This window comes from Gymnoscopelus braueri (assembly GCF_963280865.1).
Source record: "Gymnoscopelus braueri genome assembly, chromosome: 19".
NCBI lineage: Eukaryota > Metazoa > Chordata > Actinopteri > Myctophiformes > Myctophidae > Gymnoscopelus > Gymnoscopelus braueri.
This window is the reverse complement of record NC_137621.1, coordinates 32,380,975-32,404,172: the sequence shown is the minus strand read 5'-3', so window position 1 is coordinate 32,404,172 and position 23,198 is coordinate 32,380,975. Positions and strand designations below refer to the sequence as shown.

The following is a 23,198-nucleotide window of genomic DNA, read 5'->3' as shown; positions in this document are numbered from 1 at the left end:
TGGGAGAGATAATCATGAAAAGGAATGTCTTCTTTCTCCTAAGGTTTCAAGTCTGAACCTTGGTCCTTTGCTGAATTACAGGCGGCATCTCAGTCCTGAAATCATCAGTGCATTTCAGTGCAAGAGAGATTAAAGGATTATACATTTAGAATCATGCATAACAGGGCATCACTTGATATTACAAGTGCAGACTGGGTCAAAGTGTATGCTCAGATCTTTTTTTACAAGGATTTTGTAACGGTTAAATCCTGTTATTAAACATTTTAATTCATTGTTTCAGAGACCCTCCTTTTATCAGAATAAGGACAACTCTCAATAGGATCTAGAATTCTAGATTCATGTGAATGTGTGTGTGTGTGTGTGTGTGTGTGTGTAACTGAATTACAAGCTATCAGAGTAATAATGGAAGATAAGACTTGATATACCGAGATATTGCACTCTTCATAAGGGCATACAAGGGTAGAGTACCTTTTCCACATTCAGTAAAGGTACTCTAACTTGCATTCCTTAGTGTTATTTGGCACAATTATTATACATCTGCCTCAGTGCGAATAAGGAGAAACAAATCCTGAAGCATGTACATCAACTAAAGACATAACCCAGAGCTAGTTCTAAAAAACATGGATGCACAGTCACATTATTATGCACTGCTGATGCTGTGTGTATAAAAGAACAAGCTCCACTGCCAGCAGTCAATAGCCTTGAGGTTTTTCCTTTTTCATTCATTCATCATGGCCAAGACAGTGCGACTGCTTGTCTTGTATCATGGGGGTAGAACAGCAACAATGGTCTTTTAAAAAGCGCTGGTACCACCTCTTTGGCTGCCCCATAGATGGGATGCTGATGCCAGTTGGAATAATAATGCGCAGAGAGAAAATCAAGACAAGCAGGAAGAGAAGGAGGGGGGAGCAAATACTTGCTGAAGAACATGAGAACACACTGGGGCAAGACACTGAACCCAGCTCAACTTTCGTTTTTTTATTGACAAACTGCTGCAAAATGGCTCCAATGCAAGGATTTGCATTGAACACTTATGGAAACTAGTTTTTATACCCTTGGGTTGATATTACAAGTTCAGGCGGTTTCAAAGTGTATGCTCTGTCGTATGACTGTCGGACGTATTGTTCATTTTTGTTGGGATTCCAATAACATTTCTGGATTTTGCTAAGCAGGCTTTTTATTCCAGGCAAACTAGTGTTTCACATCAAAGTAATTGTAAAGAATTGTTTATCTTCACAGACCACTTCTATTAACACATTGTGTGCCAAAAACGGTCCGGACCGTTTTTGAGAATCCATGCGTCATGTGCCATAAACGGTCTGGACCGTTTTTTTTTATACGTGGGGCGCTCTAACGAAACTTTGGGATCATCCAAGGAGTCTCTGAGAAGGAGAGGCCGGATGTGGATCCATGTCAAAAATCCTTCCGGTCGGCCGCTCCAATGTTAACTCCTTGACTAAAAGCTTAATATCTCCATTTCTTTTTAACGTGGTGGAAGTGAGCCGTTTTCGATCGGCGATCACTCTGCAATGGAGGATCGCGTTAGAAATATTATTGTTCCAGGCGTTAGTCGGAACCCTCCGCCGTCTCGCACGCACGCTTTGTTTACATGCACTTCCGCGTCGGGGCTTCTACAGCCCGAAACGTATCAACGTAAGTGGATGGAAGATATGCAGGCACTGAACGTACCCTATTTTAATAAACCTCTGGCACACAATGTGTTAAGTCACCAGAACAACATACCAAAAGTCCTAAGAAATCCTAGTTGCGGAAATATGTTTAATTGGTATCAATCCAAAATGGCCGCCAATTATTGTCAAAAAGTCATAAAATTATGGTAAAAGCATTTTTTCTTCACAGACCATTTTTATGAAGTCACCAGAACAACATACTAAAAGTCCTAATAAATCCTAGTTGCGGAAATGTGTTTAATTGGTATCAAACCAAAATGGCCACCAATTATGGTCAAAAAGCCATATAAAATTATGATGAGTCAAATTTCATCTTGTGGAATTTTCCCAAAACTTTTTCTTTTAAAAAGATGTAGATCTACATTTATGGCACTCAATGCGTTAATAGAAATGGTCTGTGAAGAAAAAAAAATCTGTTCCAATTACTTTGATTTTGAGGTCCAAAATTTGCTAGTTTGACCTTTGCATGATAACCGAGTAAGCAGTGCAACACTTTCTGTTTAATATTTGATAGAAACTTTGTTTGGATACTCAAATTGTGCAGCACTTTGTGGCTTTGTTAAGGAAAGTACACAGAAAGGGCTGATTAGCCACAGTCAGCTAGAACGTTTGGGATTAATTTGACACACACAGCCCTGTCTTGGTAGCCACTGAGGTGGCCCATAGCAGTTAATACTATAAACTTCCTTTCAATTAAACAAGTCCTCCTTAATTTTCAAAAGAACAGATCAACTTTCCTATCTGGTTCAACATTACCTCCAGGTCATCATCATCCACCTCACTGAAGTGTTGGTGGTTGTCTGGGTTGTTCATCTTGTCCAGGAGGTCGACAGCTAGTCTCCTGGTCAGCCCCGTCTGGCCTACAAACACATGCTGCAAGACATAAAAGCAAGGTTCAAATGTGCCCTAATTTGTGTAAAACAGAACTTTATTTGCACAGGAAACAGAACTTTATTAAAGTGTAAAATTACAGTGATAAATATAGCACAGTGAAAGTAATACAGAAACAAATTACTGCCTTTTGTTGCTGAACATGCATATCCCCCCCAAAAAAACTCAAAGAATTTGTAAAAAAAATATCTTGGGTTCAGCTCATCTCACAAATGAAATAAAAAATAAAAAAAATCACAAAATCAATAAAAAAAAACTGTTTTCAACTATAGCCTGACATAACAAGCCTCTCACCTGCATGCAAACTACTTGTAGGTGTATAACTTAAATCTCTAGAGAGAAGGATATTAGTGCACTATTCTCTCTCATAGTAATCTCTCAAGAACAGATAGACCCAGACATAATGAAGAATCTGCTATGATTCACTTTTTCACTTAATTGAATGTGATTAATCTGATTATCAATGACATAGGACCAGAGTGGAAACAAGTCCCCAGGACTTTGTCTCCACCAGGCCGAGACTGTTTTGCACCCTGTCCGTCCGTCCATGTGTTCGTCTGTGAACAGCTAATCTCCGGCACCGTTGGCTTGATCCCCGCGAAACTGTGCACTCACACTTCCTGGATGCCAGAGCAGAGCTCTGCCCTAAATTTTCACATGGGCCTCTTATAGCGTCACCAGGAGGCCGAGTTTTGCAACAAAAAAGAATTAACAGTACTTCTACAGATTTTGTCCAAACATCACGCAAATCGGTACACAGTATCTCTAGTCATTAAGCAAAACGGGTCTTTCAGATTTTCATATTCCATCCTGATTGGCTAAGATTGGCTTCCAACGTTTGCAGGAGTGCTCCGTTTTGAACAAAATGCCTCAAATCATGAACACAGCGTGCAATTTCTGTCAAATTATGCTCTGCAAAGATCGTCAATATAAGGTAAAAACCCCTGCATAATTAATTAATTAATAGCTGGCAGGGAATGTGTTAACATTCCCCTATTATAGCACCACCAGGAGGCCAATTTTTGCAAAACTTTTTTGTATTACTATACAAATTTTGTCCAAACATCACACAAATCAGTACACACTATCTCTATAGTCAAGTGATCAAGACGGATCCATCGATTTTTCATATTAGATCCTGAATGGCGAATTCCGAACATTGCTGGACCACAATAACCTACCTGACCTGGCGGAGACCTGTGCTCCGATGAGCACTTTTTCAAGTTTGTGTTATCCTTTTAGCCCAAATGTCTAACTGTACTTAGTGCAGTTTAAATTTCTGTCTAACAAAGTATTCAATCAATCAATATATAGAAATGAGATTAATTACTGATAGAAGCTTTTCTGCAGTGGGCCTCTTCTTTGGATTCTTCGTTAGAGACACTTTCACAAAGTTCTGGAAGGCTGTGGACCTGGGGGAAGAGTTGAGTTTTAGGGTGAAGCAGTCATCCTTAAAGTGGCATTCCCCTTTAAAACACTTCTGTGATCATTCTAACGTCTTCTCTGGCTTTTGTGTGCTGTGAACGCCAGACAGTTTTCAAGTTGCTTGATTCAATATTTAGATGTTTGATATTCATTGCATCAGACACGCTCCCTTTCTATATGAACCCATTGCAACTCATTGAAAGCAAACGTCCTATTTTTTCCCCTTCATAACAGTAATTGAATACTATTATGAAAACACGGCCCCCACGTCCCGTTTTCTTTTTCATAATAGAAATTGAATAAACACGGCCCCCTCACGCATTAGAAGGACAATATCAGTCACCAGAACCAAGAATGTGAGTTTTCAATGAGTCTAAAGGAGCTAGCCCACTGAGCCCTAATTTTTCATGCGAAATTGTCGCATGTTAAAAAATAAATACGACCTCACGTTGTGTCAATGACATTTACACATTGCCCCCGAATTGTTCGTCCGTCATTAATGTTTTCGGACCAGGTTTGATTCAAGTAACTGTCTCGGGTGCACACAAAATCCTGAGTAGACGTTAAAATGGCTGCCAGAAGTGTTTTAAAGTGAAATGCCCCTTTAAGACAACCATCCAGAGCACAATGTAATACTGTTAAATACATCAGACAGTAAACTCTAATGTACTCACCACTTGGTCTTGTCTTTTAGCTTTGGAGGCTGAAAGCTGCTCTTTGACATCAGAAACAATGCCCTGAAAGTTTTTATTATAAATAAACGTTGCAAACAAAATAATCTTTCAAACATGTAATAATCCAGTGAGATGTACACGGCTTACATTTAGCAATTTTGGCATCATGTCTATCCCGAGTGTCTTTAAATTGGCACAACAGTGAAATAAGAACCAATTCCTAGATTAGCAATGTTATAAGAAAATAACAGTAAATAATGCAAGGCTCAAGGCCATGGCATCTTGAAACCAGATGTGACGAAATGTTTTGCGTCCCTAGAACGTGTGCGACTAGCAGAGAGTTAAATATAGCATGAAGCATACTTTCGATTAACACAGGAGGGCTACCAAAGTTATCAAAGGCCTGATGAAACACCGGGGGAACACAAAAGCAGGACGTCAACCAACGAATCTGCAAAGGAAGTGCTGGTTGATCATGTCTGAGGAAGCTGAACTGTACCTCATAGGGTGGAGATCGAACATAGGGGGCTGCAGCTCTGCCAGTTCTATGGAGGTGATACCAACGGCCCAGATGTCACACAACTGGTTATAGCCCCCATTCTTCTCCACTGCTGCCACCTCTGGAGCCATCCTGGGGAGGTGCACAACATTTCAGCAGTTATTCACCAACAATACAGGTGGAAGTTAGGGAGGATTTGAAGGGAGGTTGGCCAGCATTCCTAACGTTGCTGGTTCAGTCCCCAGTACAGAGAGAATGAATACAACAGTTTGAGCAGTGGTATGCTCAGCTGGTGGGTGTGACCAGTCAGAGTATTATTGGTTTGCCATCACATTGTGCCACTTTTTCCAAGCTATTTTTGGACTGTGCTCTGTGATCAGCCTTTTAACCCATTTAGGGGCTGATTCTAAAAACTGACCTAAGTTTTATGAAAAACTTCCTCACCAAAAAAAGTTTCTATATACTGTACATAGCAACAGGAAGCCTGTCTTGAAAGGTACAAATAGGGGTTCACGCCCAAAATGGGTTAATATGTCTTTACTAGTCCATACCCAGGGAATTCCACCCACTGTCCGAGTGTATGTATGGGCTATGCAGTGTTTCCCCAATATGAATTGAGCAGCGGTGCCCCGCCACTGCAAAAATATGACTGCCGCTGGTGACGTGTGAATTATTATTCATTTTTTAACGATGGAAGACGGCTCCCTCTTATGTCTTATGACAGACAAACAGGGCGGAGAGGAGACGGGTGGTGACAGCTGCATCCTTTGATCTCGCCGCTACGCGACGTTTATACGTTCTTCTTGTTCTTGTTGAGTCTGAGCACACATGAGCAAATTTTCAATCAACTGTAAGTTGTTTGGCAATAAATGTTTGAATATTATGTTAATATTCTCCATTTGCAACAGAAGTTTATGTACTGGAGTGTCATAGGCGACACTCTCTCAATAGCATGCAGCGGGTAGATGTCAACATTGACGCAAACCAACGCTGATCAGGATTGTCATTTGCCACGGACGAGAAAACCTTGTACATTTGTTAATTTTATCAAGCAAGGAACACTGTTGTGCGATGCAGTAAAAATTAAGCTTAACATTACATCAAAGGTAATCATTTGATTAGAATGTGCAAGGAAAAACATTTGTGAAATATTAATTTGGAACATCTTGAAAAGATAGATGCCTCAATATTGCCCATATTGTGTTCTGCCTAGAGACAGGCCCACCATGACTAATTTTTTTTGCATCTAGCTTTTTCTCTGTAATTTGTGACATAAATATCCCCCACCGCTGCTACGACTTCATCCTAGGGGAAACACTGCTATGGGAACGCCCCCGTGAGTCAATCCCCCCCCCCCCCATTTCCATCCACCTATGGTGGCAGTCCAGGCTATGGTATCACCACTACAGACCACAAGCCTGTGGCTAAAAAGCAATTAAACAGCTTAAATGTGGGAAAAGTAAAACAAATTATAAAATAGCTTCCTCACTTCATATAATAAGCTTAAATGTGGCAACAAAAAAAACATAACAAAAAACAGCTTACTCACAACCTGTACAGTATATGGCAATGGGCAATGGCAGTATACAAATTCAGATAGATTGGTAAACCCACTGATGAGAAAAATGGGCAATGGGTTGCAAAGCCACACCTTGATCTGCATGTTCTGGTTTTGGTACCAAGCATTGATCAGGTTAATGCGTGGATGAAATAGTCTTTGGCTTTTAGTGTTGTTGCTGATATTTAATGTATGTCCGTATTGTCTTGATGATGAATAGAGTACAATGGACCACAATGTAAACAAGCCCCCCCCCAGGCTTTTGTTATCATTTTAGCATAGCTTTTGTAACTATACGTCAGTACCGTTTTCCAAACTTTCTAATAAATTATTCAAATAATCACAAATTGGGAGTCTAACTCTCAAAACCTCACGTGTGGTGCGAATACACTTTTTTTATATAAGCATTTTCTAGTGTGTGGACTTACTTTTATTTTTCCTATATCAGTCATTGAAGGGAAAGGCCACAGTTTCTGAACCAATTCAACCTAGCCTTTCACAGTGGATGGATTCACATATTAGAGTGAGAAACTCACCAATAGGGTGTTCCAATGAAGGACTTCCTTTTGGCAATGGTGGCAGTTATTTTGGCGGCGACTCCAAAGTCAGCTGCGATAACGAGTGATAGATCTTTTCAGGTTATGCAATACACAAACACATAGCTGGAAGTGTTGAGAGGGTTCAAGTCCTCAGTGACTCATATGCTGTCCAGCACCTTACCTAACTTCACATCTCCGTTGTCAGTTAGAAGAATGTTGGCTCCCTGTTAGAATGAAAAAGGAAAATGATATATTCTTGGTGCACCGCTTGGTATTCAGAGCCCAAAGGCATTACTGTGAGGCCTGTGGTGTAAATCACCCACGGTTTTATACTTTGAGAATTATGACACATAATGGAGTGTAAAGTCAGAGGCTGTAAAGACTTATGGCTGTTTCATACTCAAGAAAGACAAGTATGGTACGACAAGTAGAAGACATTGAGGTATTTGAGCTCAAACACAATGTCAGAAGATGTCTTTGGAAAGAGGTCTCAATAGTAAACAACTGAACGCCTCTGAATTTATTGACGTTAAAGCTACGATCCACTAACTTATTTTTATGAATAAAACGTTATTTTAAAAATAAATCGCCTGCTGCCTGAGTGGTAGATGGTAGGTCTCTCACATGGGAGCCCTGGTTCAAGTCCTAGGTAGGGCATAAAAGTTATAGACTGCGGTTACAATAACTAGTATATCTGCAGTGGTTAGAGGTGGTCTCCCTACTCTTCCAATGAGTTCTTCCAATGCAAAAGTCAGGTAGGACACTGACTGGTTGAAAATGTCAGTTACAGTATTTGAAGCAGACGGCGCAGCGGAGCAGCCATTAGATGTGTGGCCATCTTTATTGTAGTTCGACTTCAGACAACTTTTTTTACCTCAGAGATGACAGACAATCTATGGATTGTAGCTTTAAAAAATACATTTTAGGGTTCCCATTTCCATGAAACAATGCTTGGTCCACACCAATTAAAATGTAGGACAACAAATTACGTGCACCTGCGACTTAAAGGTACAAGGCACTGTCCGACGACACATTTGTCTTTTTCAAATATTTGTCGGCCAACAGTGTCAACGACACTCCCTACATCCCCAGCAATGTTGCTAATGAACTAAGCAACATTAGGGGCTATGAAGATGGAGAACACATCGTTCTCGTGAGGTGTTCTTAATCATCACAGGCCATAAAACGTTGCCCAGTGTATCACTGCCGTAAGTGAGCATAGGACTGACTGAGTTTCTGTTGGCTCTGACTGACACTCTGCTGGCATCCTGCGGTGAGAGCAGAGGAAACAGGAAGTGCTCTCTGCGTAGAGCTGAGCAGAGATAATAGGCCCAGCCCTGACCTACTGCGATAACACCAGAGACAGAGACTAGGGGGCTGTGTGAACAGCACCAGGCAAACGCCATCTGACATTCTGCTCGAGCCTCTAAACTGCCTGGTGACGGCATTGGTCACATGATGCACCCATGCAATCTTGTCCCCCCTTGACCCCTTTCCTGTCACTTCAGTTCACACCTTTTCGGTCACGCTGCACAAGCCAAAAAAACAGGCGTCTCGGTTTGTTTTACGACAGGCTAACTGTGATATTTATGGTGATATTGACTGTGCAACGACTGTGCTACTATTCCTCCACCCCCCCCAAAAGTTATTCTTCTTTATCTCTTGCTCTCTCTCAAACCATCTATTACTCATGATTTTTTTTTTATTGTTCTGTCAGGAACTGAATGTTCTTCTGCGGTCTTGGCCAGGTCTCCCTTGAGAGAGGTTCTTTTTTTCTCATCAAAATGAACCAGGGATAAATACAAATTGAATAGAAATAAAATAGAAGTTGAAAAGGTGTAGTACCTTGATGTCACGATGCATCTTGCCCTTGGTGTGTAGATATCCCAAGCCCTGATGAGGAAATGATTGGCACGTTATAGATCAACCTAAATTCAGCTTTGGAATGTTCTCCAAGAATAACATAAGTGGAATTACCTGTATGGTCTCTCTGCACATATAGGCAATCTGAAGCTCTGACAGAGGCCCAGTAACTGTAACAAACACACACACACACACACACACACACACACACACACACACACACACACACACACACACACACTTTCTCAGATGATTTTCAGTGGATGCAATAATAAATGGCGAAACTGGCTAATAATGATGAAATAAGTTCTGTAATATCTCACCATGATAGATATCCTGCAGAGATCCTCCACCACAATACTCCATACATATCCACAGCTTCTCTCGACTGACAGAAGAACAAAAGGTGAGACAGTTAGGTCATTGTGCCAAACGGATTATTTACAGTTATACAGCAAGGTAGTTTCATAAGTAACATAGCATATGTGGAAAATGATATCTATCGCATCTACAGACATGTTTCTTGATTTACCACATGACAGAAATGTAAGAGTTACAGTTATCTTGATCACATCCAAATGGCCAAAATAAGTAAGATATTCTTTGCCAGAATTGCCACAGTGTTTCAATGAGACCTATGCCAGCTTGTCACCTTTTAGCTACACGTGCAAGCAATTTATCACGTAATCAGGAAACCAGTCTGAAAGCATCTCGGGAAATTCCCCATGTAAAAGGCTTTTTTGCCTCTTTTGGTCGTGTTTTTTTCACTGCTGCATGGCGGGTTGGTTTGTGCAATAACCACCATGATTTAAGTAGCATTTTATGTCTTGTGTATTCAGTAGACTGTACAGGACCTGCTGCTGCGATAAGACGAGCGCCTCTCCTGACTAATGACCGTATAAAGCAGATCAGAGACTCGTATTCCAGTTAAACCTGCTGGAAGTCATTGGGGAACGGTGGGCGTACCAGCCGTACTTCCTCTCCAGGTTCCAGTCAAGAAAAACCTCCACTAAAAAACCTGAGTGTTGCATCCTGGTACCAACAGGCCTCGCCAGCCTAGTCAGCACCAGTCTGTCAGTCCTATTGCTACCTTTGCTGTAGTCATACTTTCACATGCGTGGGCACTAACTCACCGGCGTGACCAATTTTTATTATCTCAGGTAATTTGTAAATATGTAGATAACTTGTCTGGCCTTCTGTTGCTCTCTTGTTTTGATCTCCTTCCCACTTACCCCCCACCCTCTTCTTCTCCCCCCCCCTCTTCTTTCTATGGAAACTAACGTTGCGATGGGAACGATGTACAAAAAAGAATTTCACCCACTTTTTTACCTTGTAAACCTGTGATGTGACAATAAAACTGATTCTGATTCTGAATTAATTAAGCAAGTCATGCGAGTTAGGCAGGCAATGGTTCTTTATATCTTACAATTTTGGCACTGAAAGGAGGTTGGGCTGCCATAGTTCAATGGGTAGAGAGCCCACCGGCGCCTGGGATGCAAAAGGTCCCAGGTTCAATTCCCGGCCCCGGCAATGTGTCGAGGTGTCCCTGAGCAAGACACATAACCCCTAACTGCTCCCTGCGCACATTTGAGAAGCACTCAGCTGGGAGAAGCGGAAAACGGAATTTCCCACGAGGGATGAAATAGGTAAAATCATTATTATTATTAAGTGGGGAAATAAATGCGTTTTCTTTGTTTAGTTATTTGTGTTGTTTGCGGTGACCTGGCCAAGTTTTTTTTTTACTTTGAGTATTCTTCCTATATATTTTCTCTCTTGAATAATTGTTTTTGCGATCCCTTAAGAGTCGGGAAATATCAAGTATCAAATGACAGACAAAGGGTTGGTGGTATTCAGTGCTGGCTCTTACCACAGGTAGCTCCCAAAGTAGGCCACAATGTTTTGGTGCATGCATTCCTTCACCATGAAGATTTCCTGCTGTATGATGGAAAAGTCATCCCCTGGAAGCACAGAGAGAGACAGACAGACAGACAGAGCGAGAGAGAGAGAGAGAGAGAACACAAACAGCATTAGCACTAGATGTTAATTTAAATATATGATTGTAATGAGAAGTTTTATTATAAAACTTTATACAGCCTTATGCAAAGAAGATAACACATTCTTGCAAAAGGATTGCTTTCCATGATTCCAACCTTCAGTTGAAAGCAAATTTAGGTCATGAGTCATCTCTCTTTGCTTACAAAATAGTTACATATTTGCTATGTCCTTTTCCCATTTGCTTGCCCTTTTCCCAAATAAAAATGCCATACTTTTTCAAAACAGATTATGATTTCTTATAAGACTTCTACTTGTTGTAGCTTTAGTTTAAAGTACTATACCGTTAGAAAATAAACAAATGAAAACGGTCGCTTATCAGGCAATACCAGAACATTTGCTGCCAAAGAGGGCATGTTAAAATGGTCTCTCCCATTGCCATTCCAGCAAGTTATGCAAATTATTTTGCTGGAAGAACTGTTGGGAGTTGGACGTTTTGATAACCGGTGGTGATCTCATAGCACTGGCAGGGAGAGAGAATAGCATGTTTTTTGCCCTGTAGATGGCTGAACAACGCTTCATCTCCCATGCTGGCAATGCCAGTTTCTTGGGATCATCGAAAAAAATATATTAAATTTTATCTATAAGTGTTTCACCAGGCTATGGAGGACCAGAACTACACAATCACAGACATGCAAATTTGGCAGTGCAAGCCCAAGTTAGATTACAGTAACACCAAAACATTCATAAACGTGACAAGATAACTCAAAACCTCCAAATTACAAGTCTTAATGTCTGCGCATATTCAATTCAGTCTGAGCTGTCTTAAGCCCCTTTTACAGAGTTAGAGCGCAAATGATTGGCAAAGCATCCACCAAAACTAATAGTTATGGACTGATACTACTGTAGCATACTCCAACCAAACAAGAACCTGTTAGGCCAGGTAGGTCAATAAGAACAAAATGGCATCATTAAGAACTTCGGCAGGCAGTTCTTACATCTTCAAGATTAAGATTTTTTTAACTAGCCGAACAAAGTTCAGAACAAACATTGTGTGTGATTGTTCAGACACTCGATGTCCTCGTGATTTGAACTATTGTAATCACATGCTACACTACTCTTTAACAGCTGTAGGTTGAAATGTAACTGCATCAGTTATTATGGCATGCCTCCTGGTCGAGATTTGCACTCTACCAGGGCAACGCTAACCTGACTCTGCCAGATGGAAGAAGCTTGCGTCACATTGGTTTCACAGGCTACTTCCATCTGGGATCTCGGTAGCACAATCGATGAAGGGGAGGTCCGTTTTTTTTCCAAGCAACTTGGCAGGTGATTGGATTATCCCGCCCCTAGCAGCCACTGATTGGTTCGAACACGCAGCGGTGCGGGTAGCTCTACTATCCGAGCAGTCCAGATGGAGGCTGTATTGTGAAGTCAATACCGCCCCCATCTGGCGGAGTCAGGTTAGGGTAACGCAGGGCACAGCCAGGAAAGGAAAGAGGTGCACATACATACATACACTGCGGCGTGACAGCAGAGCTAAAAAGTATGCAGAGTTCAAGACCCTGATGCTAGACAGGAGGGTGTGGAAGGCAGCGATTCAGGAGTCCCGAGTTGGTGTTGGCTAGTCCGCACTCTCGCGTCGCATCATGTGCTCATTCATTGTGCACTGTCATTGTGCACTTTTTGATGCGTGTATTACTATGACCAAAACTTCCAAACGTTTTCAAGAATTTCACCCAAGTTTCCATATTTTCCCATGTCTGGAAAACAGTAATTCATATTTTCACACTTTTCCAGACTTTCCAGACCTGCGCAAGCAAGCACCCCATTTCAGGTAGCAACACGTTTTCCATAATGAATAAACAAACATTTTAAAGCAACCATTAATTTGTGAAATGGTTTATATTTTCCCCATCTACTTGGAAATGTCGCTATACAAGGTACTTTGTCAGTTACAGAGGCTGTGCAGGCCTGCAAGTTTGGGTTTGAGAGAACACTTAATGTTTCCCTTCGGTTTTGCCAAACTCAAAACCACAGGACCATAGTCTTCAAATACTTCCTTCTGACTATAGGGCTCAATATTTCATTATTATGTAAATAAAGGGGGATACAACACTGCCAACGACAATAAAAGGAACACCTCATACCTTCAAAGTTTACGTTCTCTAGGCTATTATCCAGGCATGCTTTCCAGTCAAACACAGCGCTTTAACACATCCTATTGGTAGGAAGTTAGAAGGCAAAAATATGTATGAGCCCAGCTGCAACCAATTGTGCAGTCATACGAGGAGCTGGAACACATTAACACGTTAAGTTATAATCCATCAGAGGCTGCTGTCTCTTATAATTCTATGTGTGTGTGTGTGGGGGGGGGGGCATCATGATGGCTTTGAATCCACATCAAGCTCTTCTGATGCATGTCATCAGAGGGACATGGCTTCTAACAGAAAAACAACAGGATATATTGCCTTGGGGAGGGGGGTAGATTCTGGTAAACATTTGCTGTGGTTGGATTAATTTGCCTACCAGCAGCAATAATGACCACAATAATGAGTGTGGATCCAAAATAAGCTATCCTAACTAATAAATAAATAAACATTTAACTTTTTTAAAGGAACAGTAGGCAACATAAATCACTGGTTGCTATAATTTTGGAAGAGAACTCTTTGTTTGCACATTCTGATATATCCATAATAGATAGCCGGATTAAAATGGTTTACTGTGGCCTTTAGACAGAGAAACCTAGTTCCTTGCCCCGAGCATCAGCGCACAATCTCTGTGCCAGCCAGCTCAATGCTGAAGCCTAATTAAGCACATCCAAGTAGGTGACACCCGGGTGCAGAGAAATATCCCTCCAAATTCAGCATAGACCTTTCCCTTCCTGGAACTGAAGTCGCAGAGGGAAAAAGATGAGGGATGGAAATAGTTCGAGGGTTACAGTGGCTCTTGTTTTGAAAACACACGCATACAAACACAGTGAGACAATTGCTGTGAAGCAGCCCTGCTCTCAGCCTGTCTGGGAGAGAGTTCGGATCTCTCACGTGAGGTCTGAATACAAGTCTGGGTGGAATGCCAAAACACGCAATGCAGGCTGGCCAGTAAACAACAACCCAGTCTGCTTCCATTGGCCAAATGTCTAATCTGTGGAATGGACAATATCACAAATCTCAAAACTGGCGTTCAGGTGGTTTAATGTGATGTTAATAAGCTACAGTACCCGACACTCTAAGAAATGGTGTGAATGGCGTATACATTAAACTTGTTTTAGCTCTGTGTTTGGTCAGATCTGACCAAACCCATAGAGATCACAGATTAATTTTAAAAGGTAGTGTAACTGAAATGTTTTGGTTAAAACAAAACAAAAATGTTTGTTTGTTTAAATTGTAAAGTTATATTCTGATAGTAATAATTGCTATAGAGTGTTTGCTCAATAACAGGTGTCTCCCTGTCTCTCCAGCTCTTTAAAATACTGTACATTTTCATGTGGGTTGCCAATTTCAGGGAGAAGGTGGTAAAAACATCCGCACACTAGTTTAAAGCTCCCAAAATGTTTTCTTTAATGGCACAACGTTTCGTCCTTACGGTTGATTTTTGCCTGATGAAGACCTATAAGGTCAAACGTTGCGCCATTAAAGAAAATACATTTTGGGAGCTTTAAACCAGTGAGCGGATCTTTTTACCTTCTTCTCCTTGATATTTGCCTTGATGTCCAGCACCTGGCCTAAATAAATACAGGTACAAGATGTGCACACTATCTTCTCTGTGAGGGGTTCCCAATTTCAGCCACTCAGGTGAGAATACCGATTCATCAGATTAAATCTTCACTTCCAATTTAAATTGTTTATCTAAAATGACATCACTTTTACATTATAGAAAGACAATTTATTTGAAATCATTCACTTATCGATGGTCTTAAGACCCCAAAGTGTGAGAACTGTGTGAAATCTTAAAGGGATTCTAGGCAAGTTCAGAGATCAAAAAAAGAAAAAAACTGTTGTCAAACACAGCCCCTCCACTCCCCCCCCCCCCTCATCATCAGCAGTTCGTTTCCCCGACCACCAGGGGGTGACGCAGGGGGGACTTCTGAACGGGCCATGTCGAAAATAGGTTGCTTTATTCGGATACAACGCGTGTCACTGCCCGCCCCTGCCGGTTCTCAGATTTTTTTCTCTGTCATGATAAATTGACCACATATATGAAGTTAAACAACTAAATTCTATCCAAACGATATCTTAAAAGTAAATTCCGTGCCTCAAAAAATAAGTTTGAGAGCGTTTTAAAACCGAAAGTAAAAAGTAAAAACAGCGCAGCAGAAAACAATGGCGGCTCGTTCCATTTTTGTCGGCTGCACTCGGTTCCATTCGGTTTCACTCGAACAGTTCACACGGACACGGACACGGACGCGCACGGACGCGCACATGCGTGCGTTTCATTTACGTCCCGGATACCCGGATGTCAAAACATAAATAGTAATAAATAAATACGGATTTCAGAAAGAGGACTGTTTCAATGCAGGAAAACACCCCAGCATCATTATATAGTGGCTGATAGAGGGGGGAAAATGCAAAATATATATAAATATTTTTTTAATTTAGGCTTAATGTTGCCTAGAATCCCTTTAAAATGAAAGCTGGGGGCCCAAGAATAAAAATAGTTACATTTTGAAACAACCACTAATGATCTGCAAATAAAATACGATTTGATGAGATGATTTGATGCATCCAAGAAAAGGATGTAATTACTTTGACAGAAAACTACTTTTAGTGTGTGCCAAATGTGACACAGTCACAATTCCACACCATTACAAGGCCATTACAAATAAGATTACACTTGTGGGATACTCATCAATTTGGTTGTAACTAAATATTATTGCATGTGTAATTACAGTGTTTAACAGTTTTCAACCCCTTAATTTTGGGAGGTACTGTTCAATAAAATAAATTTTCACTGCATCACTGTCATGCAGCAAATGCGACAAATAGCCACAAAGATGTAAGTGAGGACAATTCCGGCCATAGTTTTAGAAACAAGCTGCAAAACATGACAAGGTCCCCACAAATTTCACATGGTAAAACGAGGCCTCAAAGCAAAACCACTTCCTCTAAGGCTCAGTACAACTTCCCTTTGCTCTTTGAATACCAAGCTGTGCTCTAAATAAAAGGTGTGTAATTTGAATTCATTGTGGTGGAGGCACTGCAGCAATTTAACCCATTGCAGCAATGGAACCAATTTTATTGATCATAAATCACTTATATATATATTATATATATAATATATATATATATATATATATATAATAACCAAAGTTGGAAAAAAATCTTTTTATAGGAGGTTGACAGTTGAAAAGTATGACACGCTTTCTCTTCTGAAGAATTGCACAGCTTGACATTCAAAATAGAAAAGGCAGTGTTTAATACGGTTCCCTTTATCATTTTAATGAGTAGTGGAAGTATGGCAGGCCTCTCACAGGATTCAGTTCTGTGATAGATGGAGTACTGATGGCTCTAGTCTAGAGCAGTGGTTCTCAAACATTTTCATGTCACGGACCCCCTAATTGATATATATATTTGGCCAGAGACCAGCAGTTGGCACATGTAGTGTATACAGTGTGGATTAGCAATATAGACATAAGCAATAATCTATTGGGGGAAATATCATTAGGAATCTCTCAAAGGTCCTGAATCTTCATCTTCCCTTCTGTGATTATATCACTAAGTGAAGACATGTTTTATTTGTTTTTCCAATGGATAAACACCTTCCAACTTGTCAGAAGGGCCTATTCTGTGCCCAAGAGCAACTGCAGCCTGAGGGCTGAACCACTCCCTATCTCTTTTCTCTGACCTGCCTTCATACCAGTGTCACTGATCCTGGTCCAACCTGTTTGATCCCATGGTTGGGAGTCAACGCTGTTTACCTGCAAGGATCGCTTAAATGAGCAACAAGAGTCCTGTTAAAACAGGATGCTTAAGGCTGGGTTTCTCCAAACCGTCTTGAGAATGGGTCCGTTTTTGTTCACTTACATTTTGCTACTTGCTAGTACAAACTGAGGGCCTTATCTTGTGCGCCACCTTACCACTAAACTTTGGATTTTTGGGGGGCATTTGAAACATTTTAAAATTATGAAAACAATTTTTTAATGTTTTTCCAAAATAGTAAAAAATGGCAAAAAGGTTTAGGCATAAGTGGTAAGGCGGTGCGCAACATAGGGCGCTTAGTCTTAATATCTTTCTTCAGGGACACCTGGTACTGCTGGTTTTCTATCTGGCAAGGCATTTAAATACCTGGCGTTCCAGGGAAAACCTAGACATAAACCTAACCCCTTATTACAGCCAGAATGACAAGGATGTCTCGTGACTGCAATTAACACCAGTTACATCATGGAATAATACCAGCAGTACTACGGGTGCATGAGTACCAGGGTTCAGAACCAGTGTTCTAATTTAGCCTATATTGATTAGGTAGCTGTATCTATGACCATATAGCCCTTTTAGCCCTGCAAATGGAGAGGCTCCAAGGATGGCAATGTCATTGTCTGTCAGTTCGTCCAGCACTTTTCCCCCCAAGCAAGATGTTTTGAAAACTACTTGCTGGACTGCCATAAAATATTTTGTGCATCTTCATGCTCCCCGGACGATGAATCCTACTAACTGAGGTGACTAGGGTTGCCGGCCGCAGTGTATGTCAGCACCGATAATACTGACAACACCGGATGCACATGCGCATAGTTATCTGTGTGCAAGTATAAGTCTCTCAAGCCAGACAACTATTCCACAATCTTGGAATGCTCTGCAATTACGCCTCCTGAAAGCCATGAACGGAAGTTGTCATCAGTTTCTCCTTTACGTTCACGAAAATAGATTTTAAATATATATATATTTTTAATTCAAGTTCTGCTAAGTCGCTAGCTATATACAGTATGCTTTGAGTAATTTGACTTACAGTAGGACAAATTACAAGACTGCAAAGGTGAAATGGAAGTAGGGGGAGGTGGACATCCGCTGTAGTTTCTTCATATTTTCAGCACTTCCGTTGCACAGACTGTATGGCGAAAGCTTTTGAAATTTTTGGGCGTCAACAGTCTTTGACTGGCATGAAACTTGTCTATTGATTTGCTTAATTTATACTCTGTTGCACGACAGTGCAGCTCACCAAAAATAGCAGACCAACAAGCTCACGTGCGTTCATTGCGTTGCTTGTGAACCAAGTATAAATTAGGCATAACACTTTGGTCCAAACAATATTTATCTGTGGAACCGGGTCAAACTAAATGCAATGCCTACAATTCCAAGTGCTTGTCATGGTGGGGGGGGGGGGGGGTCCCCAGTTCAAATGATTATTTTGGGGGGGTCACGGCCTGAAAAGTTTGCGAACACTTGAACTAAAGCAACATGACCTCTCCGGGCCACTAGCAGGACTTTTGGACTCCTAGTCTTGTTGATTGAGTAGTTTTCCCTGTTAACCTCTGTAGAGCCCTTTAGTTTTTTTTAACAGTGTGGCTCTCCAGAAGGCTAGCCGTCTATAAGAGGGTTGGTGTGCGTCACTGTCACTGTCACCCCTAAGATTGCCAATAATTAATATTTAGAGCGAGAAAGCTATTCACGCCAGAACAGCACAGGTCCTCCTTCGACCGCTGACAATGAGAAACAGAGATGAGACAACATGAATTAGGTTATATGATGCGTCGTGGATGTTGAATTAATAATAATTCATTGTGTTTTTGTTTACATGTAAGTGTTGATTGACACTGCAACTGGGCTTGTTCAGAAGCAAATAAAAGTCATGTGATGTCACGTGAATGCAGTTTCATAATCTGTTGTGGAGCACAATGGAAACAAGCCCCTGGTTTTTTTTTGTGTTATCCTTTTAGCATAACTTTTGACTATACTGCTGTACTGTTAACACCTCTCACTCTCCTCTTGTTGACCGAAACTTGTTTATACAACAACGAAGAAACATATAAAACATATCATTTCCATTAGGATAAAAAGACAACTCTGAGAGCAAAAGATTTTCTCTCTCTCCTCCGCTCCATTCTGTACCTGGGACTGTGCCACACTGCACAGCCATATGCAAGTAGTCTTAATGTAGTAGTCATCTGTCACTCTATGCTGTTAAACGGACAGGGTCCGATGCACGACTGCACATACCGTTTTCGTCTAGCTCTCAAATCTGATTTATGAATCTTTGTTTTTCAGCGGCACAAATCGATCGGACAGCAACCACTAAGACGGCTTCGTTGTACTTTAGTCATTGCAGTCATCACTGCCCCGTTTTGACTCGTCGTAAATCACTGCAACAAGAACTTGATTTCTTGTTTGACTTTGCATTTCCGGCTTATTCTCACCTCCTCTGTCATTTTGAACTAAAAGCTTAGGTGCTACTGCCATGGAATTTGTTACCGAATATATATTTTCTGAAAGTCAGAAAGACAAACCCTGTCTCACAGCAGTCCTCCTTCTGACTTCTAGCTAAGTCACTGATCTTCTGTCTCTTTCTCTCTCACAAAAACAGACAGACAGACACACAGACACACACAGCATTACATTTTAATCCCTTGTTCACACTACATGACAACAAACCACAACCCTGTCCATCTGTCCGCAGAGGATTCGTTTTATTGGGAGAGGACAGGCGGTGCAAAGTTTCACAATTCAGTTATTATTACAGGGAAGGAATCCCTATGTAATAGTACGATACATAAGACAAATTACCCACCATTTTATAGTGAATGCCCCATGTCTGGAAAGGCATCAGATTTCTTTTTTATCTAACATTGAAATTGCTGATGTGCAACATAGAAAATGATACTGGCCATGTTGATCCTGTTGAGGTATGTCTAGGCCTTATATCAGACCTTGAGAACACAACAGTTAAGATCAGCACTACTATTCAGCACACAGATGTCTGGATCTGCCCATTTTTGCGATTATTTTGATCCCAGCACAAATAGAGGGTATGGTGACTAGTGTTAAAGCCAGCTTTAGACAAGCTATACAACTAAAATGTGCATCTCCCCACCCCCAACCCCATTAGCAATGTTGGAGGCTGACAGAGTGTGAGAGAGAGAGAGTGTGTGTGTGTGTGTGTGTGTGTGTGTGTGTGTGTGTGTGTGTGTGTGTGTGTGTGTGTGTGTGTGTGTGTGTGTGTGTGTGTGTGTGTGTGTGTGTGTGTGTGTGTGTGTGTGTGTGTGTGTGTGTGTGTGTGTGTTGGGGGGGGGGGGGGGGGGGTAATACGCTTGGCAGACAGTTTTGACTTTACCAGCCAGCGAGTATTTTGTATTCCCATGTTAATTGATATGTTGGGTTGACAGTGCTCCATGTGCCAAAGCAAATTGCATAGATTATACATTTCTTCCAAGTGTTTTGAGCTGATGAGATGTGATTATGGGGGTCAGTGAATGAAAGAGAAAACACAGAGGGGAATCTTTTACTCCAATGACCGATAATCAGCCAGGCTTGTCTGCATGTCGGTGGTACAAAGCCTGCTGTTAATCCCACTAATCTGGATCACCCCAATGCTGTGCTGTCACTGGGTCATCAGTCCAGACTGCAAGGAGAGCACAGTCATACATGTTCTCCTCCCCCTTCATAACAGACTGAGGCTCTGAATCTGACTAAATCCTGTTTTAGAACAGTTTACTTCTTGTGTGCGCACATATACATATAAATACATTTTGTTTTATTCCTGCGTATTATTCAATAATTTTCTCCAGACCTTAATGTCTTGACTCGATCCTATATTGTGTTCAGTGTTTCTAGAAGACGCATTCTTGACAACTGTATGGCTGATTGGTATAGTTGCTGTACAAAAACATTTCTCTAAGCTTTATTCCTCATTTGTGCATTCCCAATCCATTTCAACACCTGGACTTTCCAAAACGGATAAGGGTCGTGCAATGGACCCCTCATATCCCTAACCCTGCCCCAACACCACAGCCATCCAAAAACAGCATCTCAGAGATAAAAGAAACGTTTAATGAAATCAAACTTACCTGGCTCCAACTTTATGATCTTCACAGCAGCAAGCTCTCCCGTTTGAATATTTCGAGCCTGAAATGTAGAATACAACTATTTTGAGCAAAGTTTGGAAAGTTAAAATAGAATAATTTTACTAGAGGTCACCACAGTTTAGGAATAATTTTGCTTGTTCCTTCTCATGCTAACCTCAAAGCTACTTACACATTATGTAACAAGACAAACCGTTGGGACATCAGTTACAGCATTGGCCTACACAGTAAAATCCAGCCTGTTAATTTAACTGTTTCTGATAGGCCAGTTTAGAGAGACAGGAATCCAAGGACAGGAGAGACATGCGAGACAAGATAGGGTTCAGATTCAAACCAGGGTCCTCATGCTCACAAGGAGCATAATTATGGTCTGTGGACTAACTAGTTGAGCCACCTGGCACCTCAGAGGGTCCATTTTTAAAGGCCCAGTGTACAAAGTAGATGATAATTACGCATCATCGTGCAACTTGTTACGAAGCAGTGCCAACATTGTTCACCTTGTAAGTTTAAATAGGCCATGTATTTCAATTACACATGTTGGAAAAGCTGACAAACCAATCAACATTCTACATGACAAACATTTGCTTTTTAGTTTTTATTATAATCTTTTTCTTTTTAATGTAATTAATCAATCAGAATTGGTTAGGGTTTAGGTTCGAGAGGGTTTAACCCAAGTGTCCTTACTCTGGGGCGAACATTCAGCAAAAATTGCACATCTACAAGCTCCCAGAATCCTTGTTAGTGTCAAATTTCCTAAGCCACTAGGGAGTTTTTAAAATCACTAGAAGCGAGTTTGCAAACTCCCTGGTTCCTCAAATTCACTGTAACACATGCATACATCTATCTGCCTATCATCTATAATACGGCTATCTGGAAGTAAGCCAAAGGCAGTCCCAATTGCAGCTCAAGACAGTAAGTCTCCCAAGGCGTGAGAGCAAACAGACAGGCCGAACAGCTAATTCACCTATAAACCATAAAACCCTACAGCATGTCCACCTTTCAACGTTGTGGTGGTGACTCAGATAGATAAACAGTCTCCCACGCTAAGTTTGGAATGGTTCAGCCAACTGAAAGTGCACACTCAAGCAAGCAGCATGTGTACAAATAGACAGACAATTGCATTTGCTTTAGACTAATATATTGCAGGTGGCATAGGTCTAGTTAGAAACTGGTATCTTTGCTGTGGTGTGTTATAATGCTAATGACACCCCAGTCTACAGCCTCAGGGATTTATGAACTATATCTATAGTATATGATGTACATATTTTTCCAGGGGCATATGTTCCACTTATTATGTCAGTGAATAACACAAGAGCAAAATAAAATAACTAACCAGTCTGCTTGATATCATGTCTAAAGGGTGAGCCCAACATTTAGCTACAACATTTTTCTAGGGTTACATTTCCCTACATAGCTAGACTGAACCCAAGAGCTGAGGGGAAAAAAGAAGAAGTTGAAAACATTATACAATTCACCAATGTGTGAAACTAGCAGACAACATAGCTTTGACAACCTCAGACAACCTTTAGACAAGGGGATTTTGGAGAGCAGTCTGACATAATTTATAACAGGGCCTTTATAAAACGTAAATAAGAGGCAAGGTGTGACACAGGAGGATCAATCACTATGTCAAACCCACAGGGAAAAACAGGTGTGCCTGATGTCTAGGTTTGCAATTGTGAAGCCACAGCTGCTTGTAAAATGGATAAGGACAATAGGTGGAGCTTTAAAATAAAAATAAATACAAAAAGAAATGAGTTGCTCTACAGCCAATCTGAATCTAAATATTACTAGAGAATGATTATGTCACTCTGTTAATAACAGGATTTTGTTTTGTGGTATCGGATTCTGCATTTATTCCACTAATACTGAAAAAATTATGTCCCCAAAATGTTTTTATTTGCACACTGTCACAATCGATTCAGCCATACTAAACAAAGGCTGAAAACATGGCAGTTATTTATTTTAAGACTTGCATATTTAAGTAAATCCTGATCCTCATTTATCGCTTTGTAATTATGAGCGTGTACAAAATGTAAGCAAATGGTCTAAGGGAT

At 40.9% G+C, this 23,198-nt stretch overlaps 1 protein-coding gene across 5 annotated transcripts in view; it reads right to left on the bottom strand.

Moving 5' to 3' along the window:
* Positions 1-23,198, bottom strand: part of map4k5 (mitogen-activated protein kinase kinase kinase kinase 5) — a 51,640-nt gene that overhangs the window by 25,315 nt on the left and 3,127 nt on the right. For all 5 annotated transcript variants that reach the window (XM_080413223.1, XM_080413225.1, XM_080413226.1 and 2 more), the window contains exons 3-13: positions 21,127-21,184; positions 11,008-11,098; positions 9,464-9,528; positions 9,255-9,310; positions 9,123-9,170; positions 7,459-7,501; positions 7,275-7,347; positions 5,181-5,312; positions 4,682-4,744; positions 3,913-3,994; positions 2,448-2,564 (exon numbers count right to left, since the gene is read on the bottom strand). In XM_080413223.1, coding sequence (XP_080269349.1) covers positions 2,448-2,564; positions 3,913-3,994; positions 4,682-4,744; positions 5,181-5,312; positions 7,275-7,347; positions 7,459-7,501; positions 9,123-9,170; positions 9,255-9,310; positions 9,464-9,528; positions 11,008-11,098; positions 21,127-21,184 — 828 coding nt within the window. The remainder of the gene's footprint in view (positions 1-2,447; positions 2,565-3,912; positions 3,995-4,681; positions 4,745-5,180; positions 5,313-7,274; positions 7,348-7,458; positions 7,502-9,122; positions 9,171-9,254; positions 9,311-9,463; positions 9,529-11,007; positions 11,099-21,126; positions 21,185-23,198) is intronic.